Here is a 21,877-nt window from a genome sequence, read left to right on the forward strand (position 1 = left end):
AAATGTAGTATTTTACTGTCAGACTATGGTTTGCTGTTATCTGGCTTTTTCTTTCTTTCCTCTTGAAGTTCCTTTGTTAACAAAGTGAAATCATCATAGATCTTAAAGATTAGCTTATATGTAAATACAACTGTGGGAAAACTAATTATAACATTGATATTTTTTTTTTTCCATGCGTGTAGTTACAGATGATAACGAAGATGTTGATGGTGATGGTGTTCATGAAATAACAAGCCGAGATAGCCCAGTCTATCCCAAATGTTTGCTTGATGATGACCTTGTCCTGGGAGTTTATATTCACCGAACTGATAGACTTAAGTCAGATTTTATGATTTCTCACCCAATGGTAAAAATTCATGTGGTTGATGAGCATACTGGTCAACATGTCAAGAAAGATGATAGGTAACTTTTTTTAATTCCACAGCTAATTCTTGAAACTGAAACTGTCTGCAGTAGAAGTCTTTTTTCTGCCATTGGTAGTTGAAAGTCAGTGGGAATAGAGTTAGGATTTGTATTAGAGAATAGTCTACTAGTTGTAGGTGTTCTTCAATCATTAACATTGATCAGAATGTTGTAGAAGAAATGGAGAACATAGAATTCAGTAATTACTTCTTTTTTTGGTGGGGAGGGGATGGAGTCTTGCTTTGTTACCCAGACTGGAATGCAGTGGTGCAATCTTGGCTCACTGCAACCTCAGCCTCCCAGGTTCAAGCAATTCTCTTGCTTCAGCCTCCTGAGTAGCTGGGATTACAGGTGCCCGCCACCACACCTGGCTGATTTTTGTATTTTTAGTGGAGGCGGGGTTTGGCCAGGCTGATCTCGAACTCCTGACCTCAGGCAATCTGCCTGCCTCAGCCTCCCAAAGTGCTGGGATTATAGGCATGAGCCACCACGCCTGGCTCAGTGATTACTTTTAAGTGGAAGGGAATAATTCATTTTAAGTGGTAGAGAGCTTCTACCAGCTTACTAGACATAATTTATGACATAAAGTTGCATTGCAAATATTTTATATTGCATTTGTAAATGCTTTAATTGTCCAACCTTATATTTTTCTTTTGAAAGTAATGTTATCTGGGCCTCAAGTAAGGTAGATGAATCTTTAATGTTTTTTCTAAGATTACTTCTATAGCTAATGCATGCTTAGCTATGAAATCCCAAATAAAAAGTACAATGAAATGCATGTTTATACTAGAATTTAAAAAAAAAAAATTGTTTGAAAAGCCAGTGGGGAATGGAAACAGGAAGATTGTCCAAAAAAAAACCCATTCACTTATTCATTTGCCTTAGGGCATGCAAAGAAAATATGACAGCTCAAGGGGTTTATAGTCTTGTGCCTTTTTTTTTATGTAAAATCAATTTTATGTCTTTTTTTTTTTTTTTTTAAGACAAGATCTCACTCTCTCTCTCACCGGCTGGAGTGCAGTGGCACAATCACAACTTACTACAGCCTCAACCTCCCTGGGCTCAGGTGATCCTCCCACCTCAGATTCCCAAGTAGCTGGGACTGCAGACATGTGCCACCATGCCCAGCTAACTTCTTTTCTATTTTTTGTAGAAACGAGGTTTCACCATGTTACCCGGGCTGGTCCCGAACTCCTTAGCTCAAGCAGTCCACCTGCCTCAACCTCTCAAAGTGCTGGGGTTACAGGCGTGAGCCACTGTGCCTGGCAATGTCTATTTTATTATAAACTCTTATAAAATTCTGAAGGAGTTTATCCCAGCGTTGTATGGCAAAGGTATAATCATACTTCTCACTTTATATTTCTATAATAAAATAATCACGTGAAACTGATTGATAGTACACAAATGTAAGATGGACTGTTACTTTTTTAAGTCTTACAAAATTTGTAAGTTTCTAGATAGACGATCAAAATAATCTTTCCTTTTGTATTATTGTGGCAATTCATTGTTTCTGGTTGCCTCACCTTATACACTATATATTTTTTTCTCACCTCAAAATTATAAAAATTGCATTAATGGAAGTATTTTTTTTTTGTACAGTGAACGACCTGTTTCATCTTACTATGAAAAAGAGAATGTGGATTATATTCTTCCTATTATGACCCAGCCATATGATTTTAAACAGTTAAAATCAAGACTTCCAGAGTGGGAAGAACAAATTATATTTAATGAAAATTTTCCCTATTTGCTTCGAGACTCTGATGAGAGTCCTAAAGTCATCCTGTTCTTTGAGGTATGAATTGAATGGAGCAATTCAAATTAAATGATAGTTAATATTTAATAGCACAGATGTAAGCTATTATTTTTAGTAGTCTAATAATGCAAAAAAAAGTAGTGTGAGAATTTAATCTCTAGGATTTAGTGTTTGTAGAATGCTGTGGAATACAAGTGAGACGCCCTTTTATAAGCAGTGATAGCATATTTGCTGAGTACTATTTGGCCTACTTTGTATCATTTAATAATTACAACAACCCTGTGACTGTTAACTGTACTGAAGTGATGAATCCACTCTATATGAATGTATTTCTCCATTTTTAACCCATTTCACAAAGCGTAAACTCATTTAACCGTATCAGACACCCTAAGAATATGTGTACCACCTGGATAAATAAATGTACACAGATCAGTTAATTAATGCAATTTCATATATGACCAAAAATGTTGTAGAACTTCTGATATGTAAAGGGTTAGTGGTGGGTCAGAGAAGTCAGTGAAAGCTTTATGGAATAGATGGCTTTTGAGCTGACTAGTTATTATATAATTTTCTTAAAAATGAGAAGGTTTGGAGTAAAAGTGATTTCTCCAAAGTTACTCAAATTTTAAGTGTAAAAAAATATGTTTGGAGATAGTTTGAACCTAGAATACCACATTTCTTTTCTCTATCATGTGTTCTGTCTCCATAAGCAAAGGAAAGTAGAGAAAGCCCCCCTTCCAGTGTAAGCTAGATGGAGAAGTTTAGCGTGGGAACAGCAAGTAACTTGGCATAACCAGTGCTGAAGATTCATTTTTTAGAATTACTTGTTTTTATGATCCTTCACTTTCAGGTTGTCTGTATTTATGACACAAATATTCCAATATTCACATTTGTGATTATGTTGTGTGTGATTTACATAAAGCGGTTATTGTTGAAAAATGGGTATAATTTTTATCTTAAGGAATTTTTTCTTTGTCTTCAAAATTTGTCATTTGTTATAATTTTCAGATAGATTGTTGTATTATAAACACTTTTGGTTGCTTCTTAAGTTTTCATATAGTATGTTATTGCCTATGCAACTACTTTTTGATCTCAGTTTTTTAAGTGTTTATTGAGGACAACTTGATAATGTCTGTCAAAAGTCTTTAAAACCATTATTTTACTCCTAAGTCTTTATCTTAAGGAAAAAATGACAAGTCCGTGAAGATGTGTGTGCAAGATATTTATTTCAACATTGTTTATAATGGCAAAAATTTTAGGGAGATAAAATAACCTAAATTTAGATCAGTAAGAGATATGGTTAAATAAGTTATAATTTTTGTTAAATTTATGGTATTTGTGACGGAAGAATAGTAGGCAGTCATTAACATTATGGTATTCATGTGTATGTATTGACATGAAGAGATACTCACTACATGTTATATGAAAATAATTTGTGAAATAGCATTATTAGATTTGTAGTTCCATACATATGTTTAGGAATGCACAGAAAAAGATTTAGCCACCATTAACATGGTGGCCATCTATGGGTCTGGATTACAAGTTGTTTTTACTTTGCATATATATATTTTTTATATTATGTTTTCACTGAGCATGTATTATATCTTAAAAAAGATTTAGGTATCCAAAAAACACAGATGAATGGAGTCTGTATCGTTCTCAAGCAGTATTTTTTCTATAAAAGTCTCATTTTCGCAGCTGAGCTTTTAATAAGCACCAGTAAGTTTGAAGTGATAGCCTCTTATAAGTACCTAGAATACAATCTCTGTGGCAGGTTGGTTGCAAATCCATGAGCTTTAATGGCCAGATAGGAAAGAGGAATGGAAGAAATCCTCTAGAGAAGCCTAATTATAACATATATCCAAAGAGAAAAACCTCAACTTCAGGAAGGTGATCCAAGACAAAGACCCAGAAATAGAGTCGTGAGTTTTTTAAACAATCCCTTTGAAGTCTGCTCTGATACATAAAAAACAATGAAAGCTTAAGAATTCTATGCCTAGTGTATTTGTACCTAGGTTATATTTGAGGTGATTAACACTTTGCCTTGGATTTGAAATAAATCTTAGTATTTATGAATGAAAGATAAAGTAGTCAGAAAATGGACCCTCCCTAATTGAATGAGTTAACTTTAAGGTGAATGAAATGAGATAAAAATGTTTTTACTCCCTGTAAAGATCAATGTTTTTAAGTACTATACAAATGATTTTTAAAATTTTTAATAATATACCGTTAGAAAATACTAAATTTTAGGTAGCCTAGTCTTCTGTGAATTTATTTGCAGGTTCTTGATTTCTTAAGCATGGATGAAATTAAGAATAATTCTGAGGTTCAAAACCAAGAATGTGGCTTTCGGAAAATTGCCTGGGCATTTCTTAAGGTATGTTTTTCACCATTTTAAACACTTTTAAAATAGTCTTCAAATGTAGTTGGCTGCTTTCTCCCATGTCAGTTTGGTTTCATACAAGGAATTACAATCTAAGGTAAGGTTATAAGAATGAAGAGTTATTAATTGAAGCTCAGGTTATGCTCATTCAGATTCTTAAATATTTATAAATTTTTGTGCGCCAGTTACAGTATGTGACAGTTACACTATTTGGTTCTGAGGATGTAGCATTAAAAAAGACACAAATAGCCATGCCATTTATTCAATTCAATAAATATTTATTAAGACTTTTCTATGTGCCAGCTACTGTTCTTGTCAGTGGACAAAGATGACAAATCCTTGAACTCCTGGACTTCCAGCAACATAAACATAAAACAGTTGACTTCACGATTTGTCATTTAATTATAAATTTTTATAAGTATCGTAAAGAGGTATGGGATGGATGATGAACTGTGGGATCAGGGAAAGGATTCCTGAGGAAGAGACACACTGTCACCGGTGGGGAAGAGATGGGCCATGGTAGAGGGTACATTATATGCAAAAACCCTGATATTTGAAGGAGCAGGGTTAATTCAGAAAATCAAAAAAAGGCCACCAGGATTGGAGGACAGAGACTAAGGGTGCATGAAGAGTTGCTAAGGTCAATGGGATGTTAATTATGATGAGGTCTTCTCAGGTATTATAGCTAGAGGAAGCCATTATAGAATTTAAAGAGCAATGGGAAGCCACTATAGGATTTTAAACAAAACAATAAAATAATCTGATTTATGTTTTAGAAAGATATATACTCTGCTATGTAGAGAACAGATTCTAGAGGGAGCAAATGTGGATACTTGATAATCAAATTAGGAAATTCTTACAGTAGTCTAGGTAAAAAATGTCTTTGTACATTTGTCTTTGACTGGGTGTCTCTGACTAGGATGTCTTTGACGAGGATGTTTCAGCAAAGATAAAAGACATAGATTAATGTTTTTAAAAAGGGATATTTTAATTTTATATTTTCTGTTATTCCGTCAGACATCAATTTAAATTATGAAAAGTCTTGAGTAATTAGTCTATTTTGTGCCATCTTATAAAAACATTTTCATTTGTGCATCCATTCGTTCAACAAATGTGATCTATAAAATGTGAGACAGTCTGCTAAATACAGTACATTCATAGATAAATTAGACATTGTATATACCTGCTCTACAATTTAATTTCTATACAGACCTGTTACCTACATTATTATGTGCTACAGAGCAGATGCTGTGAAAATCCTGTTGAAACATTTAATCCATATTGGGGGTTAGAGAGAGATTTTAGAAGTATTATAGTCAAAGGACTGAATAGCCGTCAGGTTGGCTGTGGTGAGTAAGTAATTGAGAGTGGTCTTAGGAATCACCTGGTCCAGTGTACTATCTGTGATCGCCCTTATATAAATCTGTTATGCCTTTTTCCATACCAGCTTTGATACTGATTTAGAGCAAAGAAAAAAACCATTTAAAAAAAAAGCAAAAAAGTTCACTTTCACATAGTAAACATTGCCATCTTGTGGTTTTATTAGAAACTGCATTTCTTTTATGCTAAGATTCGTGCAAACCTGCAGTATTTACTGTAAGTTGCACTTGGGAAGCAGTAACATATTTCACAGCATTTTTACCTCTAAATACTGTATGGATTTTTATTTATTTATTCATCTTATGCCATTGGCAAAAATGGCAGTCAAGAATTCTCCTTATCCCATCCCCACCCCGCAGAAAGGGTAAGGTATTCTATGTGCTTCACGTCTTCTAATACTTCTGTCTTTTTCATTAGACTGTAAGCTTTTTAGAGTCACCAATGACTTCTTTTGGGTAAATATGTTGAGCATTTTTAGTCCTTATTTTACTACATCTTTTTACATTTAATATATCACTCTCTTGAAACTCCATGCTATAATATCACCAGCTCCCAGCATATTAATGGCACATAGAAAGTACTTGGTGACTATATATCGAGGGAATTAATCAACGATGATGGAAAGAGTGGCAAGGATAAAATTCATCTTCAAGAGAGTGGCATGACGGATGCAGTAGCTCACACCTGTAATCCCAGCATGCTGGGAGGCTGAGGTGAGCCAATCACTTGAGGTCAGGAGTTTGAGACCAGCCTGACCAATATGGTGAAACCCTATCTCTACTAAAAATACAAAAATTAGCCAGGTGTTGTGGTGTGCGCCTGTAATCCCAGCTACTCGGGAGGCTGAGGGGGGAGGATTGCTTGAACACAGGGAATGGAAGTTGTAGTGACCCGTGATTGTACCGCTGCACTCCAGCCTGGGTGACAGAGTGAGATTCCATCTCAAAAAAAAAAAAAAAAAAGAAAATGGCATGAAGACAATTAAAATTTAAATCTTTTATTGCCTATCCTATTGGTTCCAGGGATGTCTTGGATAATTGTTAAGTTATTACAATAGTTCAAATGAGACTTTATACTAATTCTCAGCTATGCCTCAGATTCTCAGGTACTTTCAGTTCTTTTAGTACATATATGTGGGTATTCTTTTAAACTAAAAAGTGGCAAAGCCTTATTTATTTAAGCTCTACATTATATAATTTATAACCATAATAGCAGAGTCTTGGCTGAATCTTAGTTGTTTACTCATGCTAAGCAGCATATTAATGTAAACTAAATTGCCTGGTTAAATTAAAACAATCTACGGAAAGTATGGTTTAGAAGCTAGGGAATATCTTTAAAATCACCGAGATGAGCTTTGGCGAGCTGTAGGAGAGTTAATGAAGGGAGTCTCGAGTGCTTATGATTTAATGACTGAATGTATCTATTACTCAGTTTGGAACTGTTCTTTACCCCTGTGTGTCATTTGACACTAATCACAATGTCACCTGCTCAGCTTATAACCTCCATTGTCTTTACATTCTTTCCTAAAGGGGTAGGGGAAAAGATGGGCTGTATTTTGCCATCTCTCTTGTTGATGCATCATTCCTGAACTCATCATTCCTGAACAACATTCTAAATTTTGCCTCTGCCACTAAAGCTTTTCCAACCAAATCACTAATGATTTCTATTTGCCAAATTTATTGAACATTTTTAAGTTATTTTGTCACATCTACGCACTTAACATATCACACTCTTGAAACTCTGTTACCTTGGTTTTCTTGACACAAGAAAATACTCATCCTCTCCTAATTTTACTTATACCATTCTTTCAGTTTCCTTCATGGTCTTCTACCTACCTCCTTAATATCAGTCCTACTCATGGTTTCATCTTTAACCCAGTTTTTTTGGAACCACTTTTCTCACTGGTACTTCAGATTTGTAAATTCAGTCCCCTACTGGACATTTCAACTTGGATGACTTACAGATATCTCAGATTCTCCCAAACTGAGTATCCGTGCTGCTCTCTCTGCTACTTCAGTTGGTGGTATCACCATCTGTCCACTCTCCCAGGTTCATGAACTTGGAGTTACACTGTTTTGGTAGCTACAAGTCACGTGGCAGTTTGAATTCAAATTAAATATAATTAAAAATTTAGTTTTACATTTGTGCTAGCTATACTTCAAGTGCAGGGTAGCCACATGTGGATTCCGAATTGGTTAGAGTATTCCCATCATTATAGAAAGCTCTCTTGGACAATGCTGTCTTAGAGTCTTTCTTGACTCTGTGTTTTTTTTACTTTCCAAGTTACATGAGTCTACAGGTAACAGTTGTTAAATACGTTCCCTGCACTCAGTGCCTATTCTTCTAATTTAAGATACTTCCATGTTTTGTGTGAACTGTTGCAAAGGGTTCAAACTATCTTTCTGCTCCTAATTTGGAGAGGACATAAAGGTTAGACATTTCATTTCCTATTTTGAGTCATGGTCTAATGAAAGAGAACGTATTCTGACTTGGTAAGATTTTTATTTTTCTTATAAAAATCTCCATTTAAGGCCAGGCATGGTGGCTCACGCCTGTAATCCCAAAACTTTGGGAGGCCGAGGTGGGCAGATCACTTGAGGCCAGGAGTTCGTGACCAGCCTGGCCAACATGGCAAAACCTCTGACTGCTAAAAACACAAAAATCAGGCAGGTGTGGTAGCGTGCACCTGTAATCCCAGCTACTCAGGAGGCTGAGGCACAAGAATCACTTGAACCCAGGAGGGGGAGGTTGCAGTGAGCCGAGATTTTGCCGCTGCACTCCAGCCTGGATAACAGAATGAGATTCTGCCAAGAAAAAAAAAAAAAGACAAAAATCTCCAGTTAGTTAGTTTAAACATAAGTTTTGTTTAATAGGGTTTTAAAGATAGACCTTTGAAAGAAGGTACACTAAAATACTGAAAAAAGTAACGAATGGCTTAAATGAGTTTAATTATCTTGAAATGATTTTAACTTTTTAAAAATTTAAAACATCATAAAATTTTAACCATTAAAAATACTGATATTAAACAAATGGAAAATTTGTGTCTTGTGTAAATATACAGTTTAACCTTATTATTTCAGATGACTGTATATCAATCATATCCTTTGTTCAGTGTGAAATCTGGCACAGTAGTGTAAATGCTGTACCAACAGTCTGAAATTATTGTATATGTGAAAAGAGAGCTATCAGGAAAATATTTTAAAAGCCATTTGGGTTACCTTTTGTCAAAAATGATCTGGAACTGTGCTTAACTAAGTATGTAGTGTTCTTTGCTTTGTAAAACTAAGAAATTTCAACATGCCATATTAATCTTTTAAAAATGTTTCTGACTTTATGCTATTGCTTTGTTGGATATATTTATTTTCAGTGACGGTCACATTTTATATGAATTCTTGTTTTAAGCTTCTGGGAGCCAATGGAAATGCAAACATCAACTCAAAACTTCGTTTGCAGCTGTATTACCCACCTACTAAGGCTCGATCCCAATTAAATGTTGTTGAGGTGTTTGAATGGTGGTCAAAATGTCCAAGAAATCGTTACCCATCAACACTGTATGTAACTGTAAGAGGACTGAAAGTTCCAGACTGTGTAAGTTAATATAGTACATATAAGTGTATATCTTCTAGTGTTGAAATTAAATGGTGACATAACATGTTTTTCATTTCTAAAAAGATAAGACTTCTAATAATAATTTTAATAGATATCCGGGGTTATATATTAAGACTATAATAGCTGATATTTAAAAGATGCTTAAATGAATTTTAAATGTGAAATACAGCTTTTAGTATTAGGAAAAATGTTTTGTTACAATTTGATTTTCAGAAATTAAAGATAAAAGGTGGACTTAAAGGAGAAGTTGAAAAATATTTTCTGTAAAGGGCGAGATAGTATTTTAGGCTTTCGCCCTGTAGTTTCGGTCAATTTTGCCTTTATAGTGTGAAAGTAGCTACATAGACATATGTAGGCCATAACTAAACAAATGGGTGTGATGTGTTCCAATAAAAGTTTATTTACAAAAGCAGGTAGCAGGCCAAATTTGGTGTGTGGGCTGCAGTTTGCAGAGTCCTGATTTCTGGGTACATTTTTCACAATATTATTCAAATAATCAGTATGTAATGTTTCTACTGCTGCTGTTTTCCATAGATTAATATTATAAATAATCTTAGCAAAGAATTGACCCTAAAATAAAAAAGTTTTGCTTTTGTCTTATTTCTTATAAGACATTAATTTTTCAGGTCATTTGCACATTCTGTAGCTGATATATACTGTCACCACAGGACTGATTTGCATTGGTTTGGATGGAGTTAAATCTATTATTGAGAAATTATTTTTAAAACTTGAGATTTTTATGATACTAGTTTTGTGATTTTAAAGATACGGTATTATATCAGAGCCACGGCATAACTCATAAGTATTGGTGAAGAAGCAGAAACAAAGGGCAGAGTTATTAAAATCATTTCATGTAAATTTGTAGTCATTTTTTTCCTCAAAAACTTTTAAGACTTTTTGGTTACAGGACTGTAGTTTTAAGCAGCTTTTTAATTTTATTTAGAATAATGTACAAATAAAAGTAGAATTTTTTCTGGATTACATTTTGAAAATATTTTCATATTATTTGTTTCAGTATTTTTAAAACTATATGCTAGAAAAAGAAAAAGGTGAACATGATATATAAATTTTCGTATTTTAATGCATATTTAGATAAAGCCATCTTACCGCTCTATGATGGCTCTTCAGGAGGAAAAAGGTAAACCAGTGCATTGTGAACATCACCATGAGTCAAGCTCAATAGACACAGAACCTGGATTAGAAGAGTCAAAGGAAGTAATAAAGTGGAAACGACTCCCTGGGCAGGTGAAGTGTTTGATAACAGTGGATTGCTTTAGATGTTCACTTATTACCTTCAAAACTCCAGTAACTCCTAGGATATCTAGCTTACTACTTAAAATCCTGGCTATTTATGATTTTGCCTTTCCATTAATTAATTTGGCGAATAGTAAGAGTGCCTAGCATGTGTATATAAGCACTGTCTTACATTCGTTCGGGCACTTGGGCAATTGTAAATTGTATTAGCTTGGGCTGCTATAACAAAATACCACACACTGGGTGGCTTAAACAGCAGACATTTATTTCTCACAGTTCTGAAGGCTGGGAAGTTCAAGATCAAGATGCTAGGCAGCCTAGTTCCTGGTGAGGGTCCCCTTTTTGACTTGGAGCCAGCCTCTTCCTTGCTGTATTCTCACGTGGTGGAGAGAGAGATCACCTTTCTTGTGTCTTTTTTTATAAGGGCACAGATCTGATTCATAAGCGTCTCCCTCTCAGGACCAGATTACCTCCCAGAGACCCCCACATCTAAATACTATCACATAGGGGATTACAGTTTTAACATACGGTTTTTGAGAGGACATAGCATTTGGTCCATAGCGAAGATCAAGGTGCTGACTGGGTTGATTTCTTCTGAGGCTTCTCCTTGTCTTACAGTTGGCTGCCCTTTTGCTGCCTCCTCACACGATCTTTGTGCATGCACGCCCCTGTTGTCTTTCCCCCGGTTGGATTAGGACCCTTCCATAATTATTTCATTTTAACGTAATCACTTCTTTAAAGACCACATCTCCAAATACTGTTACATTCTGAGGTGCTAGGGGTTAGAGCTTTAACATACTCATTTGGGTGACAAGGGGTAGGGGTGTGAGTGTGAGGAGAGAGGACACAATTCAGCCTGTAACAGCAGTCAGATAACATAGATTTTTAGCCTGGGCGATATAGCAAGACCCATTCTCTTAAAAAAAGTTTTTTAATTAGATGGGCATGCTGGCATGCACCTGTAGTCCCAGCTACTCGGGAGACTGAGAAAGGAAGATTGAGCCCAGGAATTCAAGACTGCAGTGAGCTATGACTGTGCCACTGCACTCAAGCCTGGATGACAGAATGAGACCCCATCTCTTAAAAAAAAAAAAATTAAAAAAATTTTAAAACAGATTTTTGATGTCTGTAAGACATATATCTCTTAATGTTTATGAATTCATGAAATTCTTTACAGCACCTGGCTTCTTGCTGAATCACACTTTGATAGAGATATGTACGTGTATGTACTTCTGCCACAAGCTGAGCAGCATTTAAGCTTTTACTAAAGTGTTCTTACTAGATTAACATTTTTTGCAATGGCGGGAAGCCTTGCTGATACAATTTTGCAATTTTTTTACTAGTTTTTACAAAGAATGGAGTGGTTTATTTTATGCATATGAGCTACTACCAGATGAAATGTATTCAAGATCTTAATTTATTCAAACATCTAATGTAGAAATAAGAACTGACTATTCTTATTTAGTCATCTTCATTTTCTGTATTTTACATCACATTTGACTTTCTTTTTGAGGCCGATTTTACAGATACATTTTAAAATCACTTTGAGTTAGAATACTTCAAGCATAGGCCGGGCGCGGTGGCTCAAGCCTGTAATCCCAGCACTTTGGGAGGCCGAGATGGGCGGATCACGAGGTCAGGAGATCGAGACCATCCTGGCTAACATGGTGAAACCCCGTCTCTACTAAAAAATACAAAAAACTAGCCGGGTGAGGTGGCGGGCGCCTGTAGTCCCAGCTGCTCGGGAGGCTGAGGCAGGAGAATGGCTAAACCCGGGAGGCGGAGTTTGCAGTGAGCTGAGATCTGGCCACTGCACTCTAGCCCGGGCGACAGAGCAAGACTCAGTCTCAAAAAAAAAAGAATACTTCAAGCATAATAATATGGAGAGATTAACACTTAGATTTTGCCTTTGGTGAACTTCCAGGTTAGGTGAGAAAAGAAAGCAGTTACAGCGTTGTTTATTTTCAGATAGGCTTTAGAGAAGTCTTGAGGAAATGAGGAAATGTAGGTATAAAGATGATTGTACAGATCAGCAGTTCTCAAAATGTAGTTTGGAGACCTCTGGGAGTTCTGAGTCCCTTTCAGGGGGTTCTTGAAGTCAACTTCTTTTCATAATGATTCTAAGGTGTTACTAGTCTCTTTCAGATTCATTCTCTTACAAGTATGCACTAGCATTTTCTAGAGGCTAAATAACGTGATATCACAAGAGAGCGGAAGTAGTTATGAAAATCTAGATTTTATTAAGCTAGACATTTGAAGTTAGCATTTTTTTTATTTTCTTTTTATGAAAACTCCAAATAGCCTCTGAAAAAAATGTTCAAGAATGTAAAGCATGTTGAAACTAAAAACATTTGAGAATTGCAGATATGAAGAGTGAACTACAGTGGTGGAAAAAGGGCTCATTCAGCAGTGGAGCTTAAGATTGGCTAGGATGCCCAAGGTAGGGGTGAGTGAAGGAGGGATGAGGAAGGGTATTTCCTATGAAGGCAAAGTTGCAAATAAGTGGGAAAGGACCTGTTGTATTCATTAGGCACTCAAAAGCTTGGCTGGTTGGAAACTGGAGTTTGTAAAAGAGGAGATAAAGTAGTGTACTGGATTAGGCCCACATTGTGGAGTGTCTCAAATGGTAGCCTAATACTTGATTGTGAGGGATGTGAGGAATAATGGAAGGTTTTCAGGTGAGTGAGAAAAATAACAGTTGTATTTGAGGATGAATTAATGCGGGCAGTAGCATGGGGAGATCTTGAAGTAGTAACATCAGAATTAGATGGCAGTCATTGATGTGTGAGTTGATGAGGGTCTAATGAATACCAGAGACAGAAAGTAAGAACAAGCATGATTTAGTGACTGACAAGGTAGTAAAGGAGGGGAAAAAGTCAAGGCTTTTGAGGACCTTTATTGGAGTGTCTGTTCTGGATAGGGCATAGTGTCAAACCCTGAGAATATGAAGAACATGATAGTGGCTTCAATGTTTTCATTTTCAGCCTAGGTGACTGGGCAGAGTTTTCCTTAACTGCACTTCCTACTCTAGGAGCAGCAGCAAGTGGTTATAAAGCCTCATGATATTTCTTTCAGTTTTTGTTCCTTGTTACCCTCCTCTCCCTTTTCTTAATTATGCGGATGGAGGATGCAGAGAGAAAATGGGTAGCATGGAGTCTGGTACACGATTGACACTTAACAAATTCTTTTGAATTTTTCACGTTCCTAGTAGCTGGTTGTAATGCTGTCTCCCGAGGTACTGCTAGATCTTGGTACTATTTGTGAAAAACCTGGTACCTGTCTAGAAAGCATGCCCTTGAAGTAACAGTCTTTGAGTAGGTCCATTAAGCTAGGCTTGACCCTTTCAATAATCCTTCTTAGCCATGTAGAGCTAATAATGGTTATTCTTAGCTAGTAATAGCTACTCATAGGATGGCTGTGATGAACATATTGAAAGACATTTGTAATAAAGTACAACTTTCATGGCATGTAGTAAGAGCCCAGTGTATGTTTATTTCAACTTTTTGAATTATAAGAAACAGAAGAACTAAGGCTCACTGAAGGTTGGAAGAGATAGAATTAGGATAAATAAACGTAACTGATATTTTCTACAGTATATATTAATACCCAGAAAATTTGGGCTTCATCTGGTAGAAGAGAGTGAAAACATTAAAATTTTGAAGAAGTTGTACTAATGAATGAGAGACCAATAAGGGCTGATTGATTACTTTGAAAATACATTTTGGAAGGCAGCCACAAAGGGTGATTATTTTAAGATGCGCAAAGAGAGAATGGGCATTCATACGTTCTGGCTTAAGCTAGGCCCCATAGGTACTTGTGGTCTTGAAAAAAGCTTGTGACTTTGACAAAAGTGACTTATTAGTGCTGTCACTAATAAGAATAAGGCTGTGACATACGTTCTTTTAGTAGCTATATAGAAGCAATGTGGCAGCGACGGCTTTCGAGTATCAGATATTGAAATTTTTCTATTCATATTTAGGTGAATTAAGTACTAGTTAAACATGAAGAACAAATCCACTTTAAAAATTTCATAGGCACTCATTCTCTTTTTGCAAAGTAATTTACTATGGTTTTTCAGCGTTCTGTATACTTGTTTTTTCCTTTCTCTGCGTCATAAAAGGACTTTAAAAAAACTGTAGTAATTGAAATTAAAAACTAGCCTTTGCATTTTAATGTTTTCTAATTTATTATTTTTTAAATGTATGTTTTTTTAGGCTTGCCGTATCCCAAACAAACACCTCTTCTCACTAAATGCAGGAGAGCGAGGATGTTTTTGTCTTGATTTCTCCCACAATGGAAGAATATTAGCAGCAGCTTGTGCCAGCCGGGATGGATATCCAATTATTTGTGAGTAATAATCCTACCTGTTTAATCTGATTGTAGTCTGCATGGAGGACGTTCTTTAGTTTTTTAAATCTGTGGAAATCTTAACTTGAGTAATCCCCTGTACTACTCAATTAAAGAGAACAGATTTCTTCAAGTAAAGAAAGTTCTTTTATAATAATTTTACGCTTTTCTATACAATAACTGTTCAGAAGTAGAATGAGAATGATCAAATGAAAGATGGTAAATTTATTTTTAAAACATGCAGGAGGATTTTTGTAAACATTTTGCATTTTAAATATAGAAATTTGGAAACAAGGATTAATACATCTCATGGGGAACATGAGTCCAGTGTGGTTAGTTGATAGCAGTGATGATGTGAGTTACAAAAGCCCCCAAATTTGCTGTTTAGTGGAATACAAATAATTGACTCAAGAGTACCTAGAAGAAAACTTCTCATTATGGTAGGGAAGTCAGCAGAGAGGCCAAGCAATTATTTCTGTAGCTTTAGAGACTTTTTAAAGTGAGCATTAACATATAGACTTAGAAGCATTAAATACTCTTGTTTACTTCTGCCTCAACAGTAAAACCAGCTCTCCTCTGCAGAAGTAGCCAGCTCCTTGTGGGCATCTGCCCTAAACACTAGATCTTACTGAACTTTTCTCAGCTTAGCACAGTTTGCTATTACTTGGTTGATTCCCTTTTTTTCATCAGGGACTCATAATGGACTTGGTGGGCATTTATTAAGTAGATATTGCTCCCCACGAAATAGTAATACATTTTAAAAATAAAAAATCACTTGTGTCATTTGATTACCACTATGCTATTTTTAAAATTCATCAAAAGCCCATATGTAGAGGGTAAAAAGGTTCTTAGGAAATGCTCCTAAGTTATTAATAGTAATTTATTTCTTTTGCATAGTGAAAGAATTATTTTATTCTGATTTTATGTTTTAAGAGCTTCTGTGATAAATATCTTATTTATGCTTAAATAAACCTGCTTAAGATGCTATGTAGATTGAGATATTGCTTAAATATCAAAAATAGAGGAGGAAGAGGAATCTTTGTCTTTGGTTTTTGACTATTTGATTATGATGTGTCTACTTGAAATTCCTTTAACTTGCTGTATGTGCAGATCAGTGTTTTTCACGAATTTGAGAAGTGTTCAGTCGTTCTTTCTTGAAATGTTCTGTTTGGCCCTTTTCTCTTTCTTCTTCTGGGAGTCCCATTATGCCTGTGTTGGTACTCTTGGTGGTGTCCCACAAGTCTCTGAAACTTTTCTGTTTTTCTTCATTCTTTTTCTGCTTTTTTCAGATGGGATAATCTCAGTTGACCTATTGTCAAATTTAGTAATTCTTTCAGTTTAGATCTACTGTTGAGCCCCTCTAGTGAATTATTTATTTCAGTTATTGTACTTTTCAACTGTAAAATTTCTAGGTAGTCTTTTTTTTTTAAATCATATCTGTCTCTTTATTGATACTCTGTTTTTTGGTGAGAAATCCTTTTCACACTTTAATTCTTTAGACCTGGTTTTCTTTAGATCTTTGAATATATTTATAACAGTAGATTAAAAGTCTTTGTTGAGAAAGCCCGGGGTCTGGGCTTCCTCAGTTTCTATGTAGACTACTTTTTTCCCCTGTGTGTGGGCCACTCTTTCCTGTTTTTTCCATTTCTCATAATTTTGTGTTGAAAACTGGATGTTTTAATAATACAATGTGGCAGCTCTGGAAATCAGATCCCCCCGTTTCTCCCCTCACACCCACCCAGGATTTATTTTTGCAGTTAGCTTTGTGATTTTGGACTAATTCTGTAGTCTTTACTCTCGGTCATGTGTTGCCGTTCATGTCTGTGCTCGGTTAAGTTAGTGGTCAGACAGCGATTTTTAAATACCTGAGTGGATGGGTCTACTGGTCTTTGCCAAGGGACTCTGTGTGTGTTGGGGTATACCTTCAATGCTTCAATAGGCAATCCACAGCTCTGCCTTAGCTTTACTTTCTGTTTGTGCTGAGCCACTTCAGGTCAGCCCGAGTAAGAGGTAAAGACTCTTAGGTCTTTCTTGGTTGTGCATATTGCCTTCACATACATGCATGGGAATCCTTCTAGATACCCAGGAATATTTTGGAGCTTATCAGTGTCCCCTATGGACATCTCATTCCCAGTTTTTTGTTTTGTTTTGTTTTGTTTTTTGTTTTTATTTTAAGTTCTTTGGTGAGCGTCTTCTTAGCCTCACTTAGTATCAATGCCTCAGGCAGCTGTGATATTAAATGATGCCATGGGTGGTTGTGACATGCACCTTAAGGTTAGGGCTGTTCTCCCAAAGCATGCTGTGAGCCAGGTCAAATAAAGGCAGGCCCTGAGAGTGGATCTTTCCTGGAGGGCCAGACTGCCAAATAGTAAGAAGTCTTTGGGGATGGGGCTTTTAGGGAGCATCAGACCTGTTCTGCCCCACCCAGTGGCTGTTAATCTCCTGATTTTTATTGGTTTTTAAGGCTCCTTTAAAGTTTGAGACAGGAATGAGAACATGGCAAGTTAAAACACCATAATAAAGCTCAGTGTTCTTACCAAATTCAGCCATTTTTCTTAAATACTCTTCAAATCTTTGTAAGCTTTACTTAATTTTCAGAGTTCTGAAAATGTTGATTTTTGCCAGTTTTTGCCAGTGTTTTATGCTGCTTCTATGGGGAGGAGATTTTTTTAAGACTCTTATTTTGCTATTCCGCAAGTAGTCCCTCTTTTTCCGTAGGGAATATGTTCCAAGACCCTCAGTGGAAGCCTGAAACCTCAAGTAGTGCTGAATCCGACTGCCATCAGTAGAAACACGTCTGCTCATGCTTTCCACCCACAGATTTATATCTTTTCCATCTTAACAAAGTAGTTACCATGCACTAAAGGCCATTACTTTCGTCATTTGAGGTGTGACAGCAAAACTAGCACAAACCTCTTTTTTGTTCTTCACAATTTCACAGATAGATTTTTACTGTAGATCCTAGCAACTTCAACATACACTTTTTTTCTTTCCTTTTTAAATCAAGAACTTTCACCTTTTCACTCAAAGGAAGTACTTTATGGTTTCCCTTTGGCATATGCCAATTGCTAACATTATTACTCTTGCACTTTGGGGCCATTAAGTAAAATAAGGGTTACTTGAACAAAAGCACTGGGTGACAACCAGTCTGATAACTGAGACAGCTACTAAGTTTCTGATAGACAGTTAGCATCTGTAGCATGGATACATTGGACACAGGATAATTCACATCCTGGACAGATGGAGCTAGATGGCACGAGATTTCATAGCACTACTCAGAATGATGTGCATTTTAAAACTTAGGAATTATTTGTTTCTGGAATTTTCCATTTAATATTTTCAGACCATGGTCGACTGCTGGTAACTGAAATCACAGAAAGTGAAACTGCACATAAGTGAGGACTGCTGTTATTTCTGAACTGCTAAGTATTTTAAAGGGCAATTGATTTTTACCACTAGATGGAAGCAGAGACTTGGAAACTTTGTTTTTCTGTATTATTATCTTAGATTTCATTGTATGTTTAAACATATAGTAAAGTACCACAGTGCTTTTTGTGTCTGATTGAGTCGTTGTTAATTCCCATACTATCCCTGATTACTATCCCTGTTCATTTTAGTATTAAAATTTACTTTTGACAATAGCACAATTTAAATTTCTCATTACTTCAAATAATTAAATTTTTAGTTGGCATTTAGTTGATTTTCAGGTAAAAATAATAATGAAAGCCCAAATTATAGAATATTTTAAGTGAATTGCAATGTAAATATTATTATTCAACTGATAAATTTATTATTAAAGATTCTTAGGGGATTTCTTTAAAGAGATGAAAAAATTGACAATTGTAGCAAAATTATAACTCATAATTTTGCATGTGAATTTTTACGTAAAGCAAATGAAAAACTGTTCTTAAGTAAATTTTGAAATTTTCGTTATGCTGCACGTATCTTTGGTTATAATTTTGTTATAGACTGCTTATGTCTAAATAATATTAAATTATGTATTTGTATATTATTGGATTAAGGATTTCTGTCTGGAAACCTACTAATTTCTAAATATTTTCATTAGTATATGAAATTCCTTCTGGACGTTTCATGAGAGAATTGTGTGGCCACCTCAATATCATTTATGATCTTTCCTGGTCAAAAGATGATCGCTACATCCTTACTTCATCATCTGATGGCACTGCCAGGTTAGTATCCTTGAGAAGTACTTATGTGCATACTATTTGCCATCAAGAAAAGCAAAGAGAATATAAAGTGATGTAACTACTCTTATGCTCCAGTCATATTTTACCTATGAAGGGACTGTCATAAATATGCATCATGCAGACTGATTCCGTAAATTACAGTAACACTTTTTAAAGACATTTTTCTTAAATGTCTTTTATTTATGTAGTATATAATATTTCTAGTCCACACCATCTTTAAATGATCATTATGTAAACTAATTAATGCTTCAAGATGAGGTTAGGGGTTATTAAACACCTGAGATTTTTCCTAGAGCATAAGCTCTTGGTGGCAGGGATACTGTCTTCACTGTTGGCTGGATATACAGAGGCTAGAATCCAGTGGTGCTCAGTACATCACAGTAGAGGAAATAAATATGTACATTACATTTTAAGATTTTTATAGATTGGTTAAACATTTGCATTTTTCAGAATGTCAATCTTAAAAATAATTTATCCCTTTTCAATTTGATAAATATCACAAAAACATTTTAAAAGCGAACTTTTAAAGTTTCATTTATACTTTTTTTAGTTGCTTGCTCTACCTTGTAACTGACATGTAAGCTGTTGAGATCCATGCTGAATTCATTGTCATTTACTTCTGCCTTCTCTCTTAACAGTTCGTTTTACATTCAGTGTTTCGACCACTTCTACTGATCTTGCCAACCTCCTTTTCTGTATCAAATGTCTAATCAAGATGTTATCATTATTGGTTAGTTTTTATTTAAATGAAAAAGACGAGAATGAGTAACAATTGACTTCCTTCTTGGTCATGCTGGGAACATTCTATTACTCCCTTTTGACAATATCCTCAAGAACCTATCTGATCTGTTCTTTTAGCATAGCCATTCTGTCTAATGCCAGGCCATACTAGAGAAAAATATTTAACTTTGCTGAGGGGTGACTTTGGATTTTAACATCACCTAAGCTGTCATCTCTGCTGAGGAATCCTTTTACTTTACTCAGCTTCCTTTTCTCATTCCTCTGGCAGCAGATCCAAACTTACCATGAACATTCTCTACAGTAAATCACAGTCTTCCCATTTCATTAGATGACTATCTTCAGTTTAGATGAAATTTAGTCAGACATGAACTTCATCTATTTCCCTCTGATTTCCCTCCTAATATCCATAGATATGTCCATTTTTAATCTCTGTCCATCTCTTAACAAAGAGGCATGAGACTGACTTTTTAAAGGCTATTTGACCTGTACTTTCAATCTCAGTCCCTGAAAATTTGTATTACATCTACTAGTCTGATGAACATCTTTCCCTCTATTGATTGTGTCCTCTCATCTTAGAAATAGGCTCAAATGGGCTGGGTGCAGTGGCTGATGCCTGTAATCCCAGCACTTTGGGAAGCCAAGGTGGGCAGATCAGTGGAGGTCAGGAGTTCAAGATCAGCCTGGCCAACATGGCAAAACCCTGTCTCTACTAAAAATACAAAAATAAGCCGGGTGTGGTGTTGCACATCTGTAGTCCCAGCTACTTGGGAGGCTGAGGCAAGAGAATTACTTGAACCGGGAGGTGGAGGTTGCAGTGAGCCGAGATTGCGCCATTGCACTCCAGCCTGGGCAACAGATTGAGACTCTGTCTCAAAAAAAAAAAAAAAAAAGAAATATGCTCAAATGGCCTTATCTTAAAAACATCATTTTTAATTCTTCCTGCCTTCTAGACTAGCCCATTATTTTTCTCTTTCTACACCATCAGAAGCATTCTACACATACTGTCTTTACTTCAGCCCAGTTATTCTGGCTTTCTTTCCAACCATGCTACATAAACTTCTTTCTTCAAGAGGTTGGCAGTTTCTTGCTATTTTTAAATCCATTTGGCCAGTTTAACTCCTGCTATGCTTGCCTTCACTGTAGTAATTGATTATTGACCAGTCTTGAAATATTTTGAATTCATGGTTTTCATTGACAACCTCTTCTCTTCTCTTTTTATTACTCTGGCCAGTTCTAATCCATTCTTTCTCTGTTTCATTTTCTTCTGCCGATTGTCTATATGTTTTATCCCCAGGATCCTTTACTTGATCATCTCTTGGTTTTATATGCTTATCCTAGTTTCTCTTACCTTCCCCGGCTTTGACTCTCACTGATATGCTAATGACTTCTAGCGCACACCTTTTTTTATGAATTTGACTTCCTATTACATGTTTCCATTTAAATGGCCCATTGCCACCTCAAATCCAAAACCAAACTTACCGATCTCTTTAAATTTTGTTTTCCTCCTTTAATTCTCTTACATATATTTTAATGGCATCCTTATCCACCATCTCCCAAGCTGAAAACTCAGAGTAGTGTTCATCTCTTCTTTCTTTCCCATCACTTCTTTCACATCTAACTAGCATTAAAGTCTAACTAGCATAAAAGTCTTTAGGAGGGAGTCTGCCAATTCTCCCTCCTAAAAGGCTCACAATTTTGTCACATCCTCTCTATCGCGTTTGCTTTAATTCAAGCCCTATTTTGCTGTTGACCTCAGTGTTCAGTCTCTAAGTCCTCTGTCTCTGCTATGCTAAAATTATC

The 21,877-nt window shown here is 35.8% G+C and overlaps 1 protein-coding gene across 15 annotated transcripts in view; it reads left to right on the forward strand.

Annotated features, from left to right (window-relative positions):
• Positions 1-21,877, forward strand: part of AHI1 (Abelson helper integration site 1) — a 225,359-nt gene that overhangs the window by 44,270 nt on the left and 159,212 nt on the right. For 13 of the 15 annotated variants that reach the window (XR_007725046.1, XR_007725047.1, XM_050787921.1 and 10 more), the window contains 7 exons: positions 183-402; positions 2,002-2,194; positions 4,437-4,532; positions 9,321-9,506; positions 10,620-10,772; positions 14,996-15,128; positions 19,195-19,318. Coding sequence is in view for 13 of the 15 variants with exons in the window: in XM_050787921.1 (XP_050643878.1) it covers positions 183-402; positions 2,002-2,194; positions 4,437-4,532; positions 9,321-9,506; positions 10,620-10,772; positions 14,996-15,128; positions 19,195-19,318 (1,105 nt within the window). In the remaining 2 variants the exon portion in view is untranslated. The remainder of the gene's footprint in view (positions 1-182; positions 403-2,001; positions 2,195-4,436; positions 4,533-9,320; positions 9,507-10,619; positions 10,773-14,995; positions 15,129-19,194; positions 19,319-21,877) is intronic. The other 2 variants (XM_050787924.1, XM_050787919.1) reach the window with 2 other exon arrangements.

The sequence above is a fragment of the Macaca thibetana genome, chromosome 4, assembly GCF_024542745.1.
Source record: "Macaca thibetana thibetana isolate TM-01 chromosome 4, ASM2454274v1, whole genome shotgun sequence".
Taxonomy (NCBI): Eukaryota; Metazoa; Chordata; class Mammalia; order Primates; family Cercopithecidae; genus Macaca; species Macaca thibetana.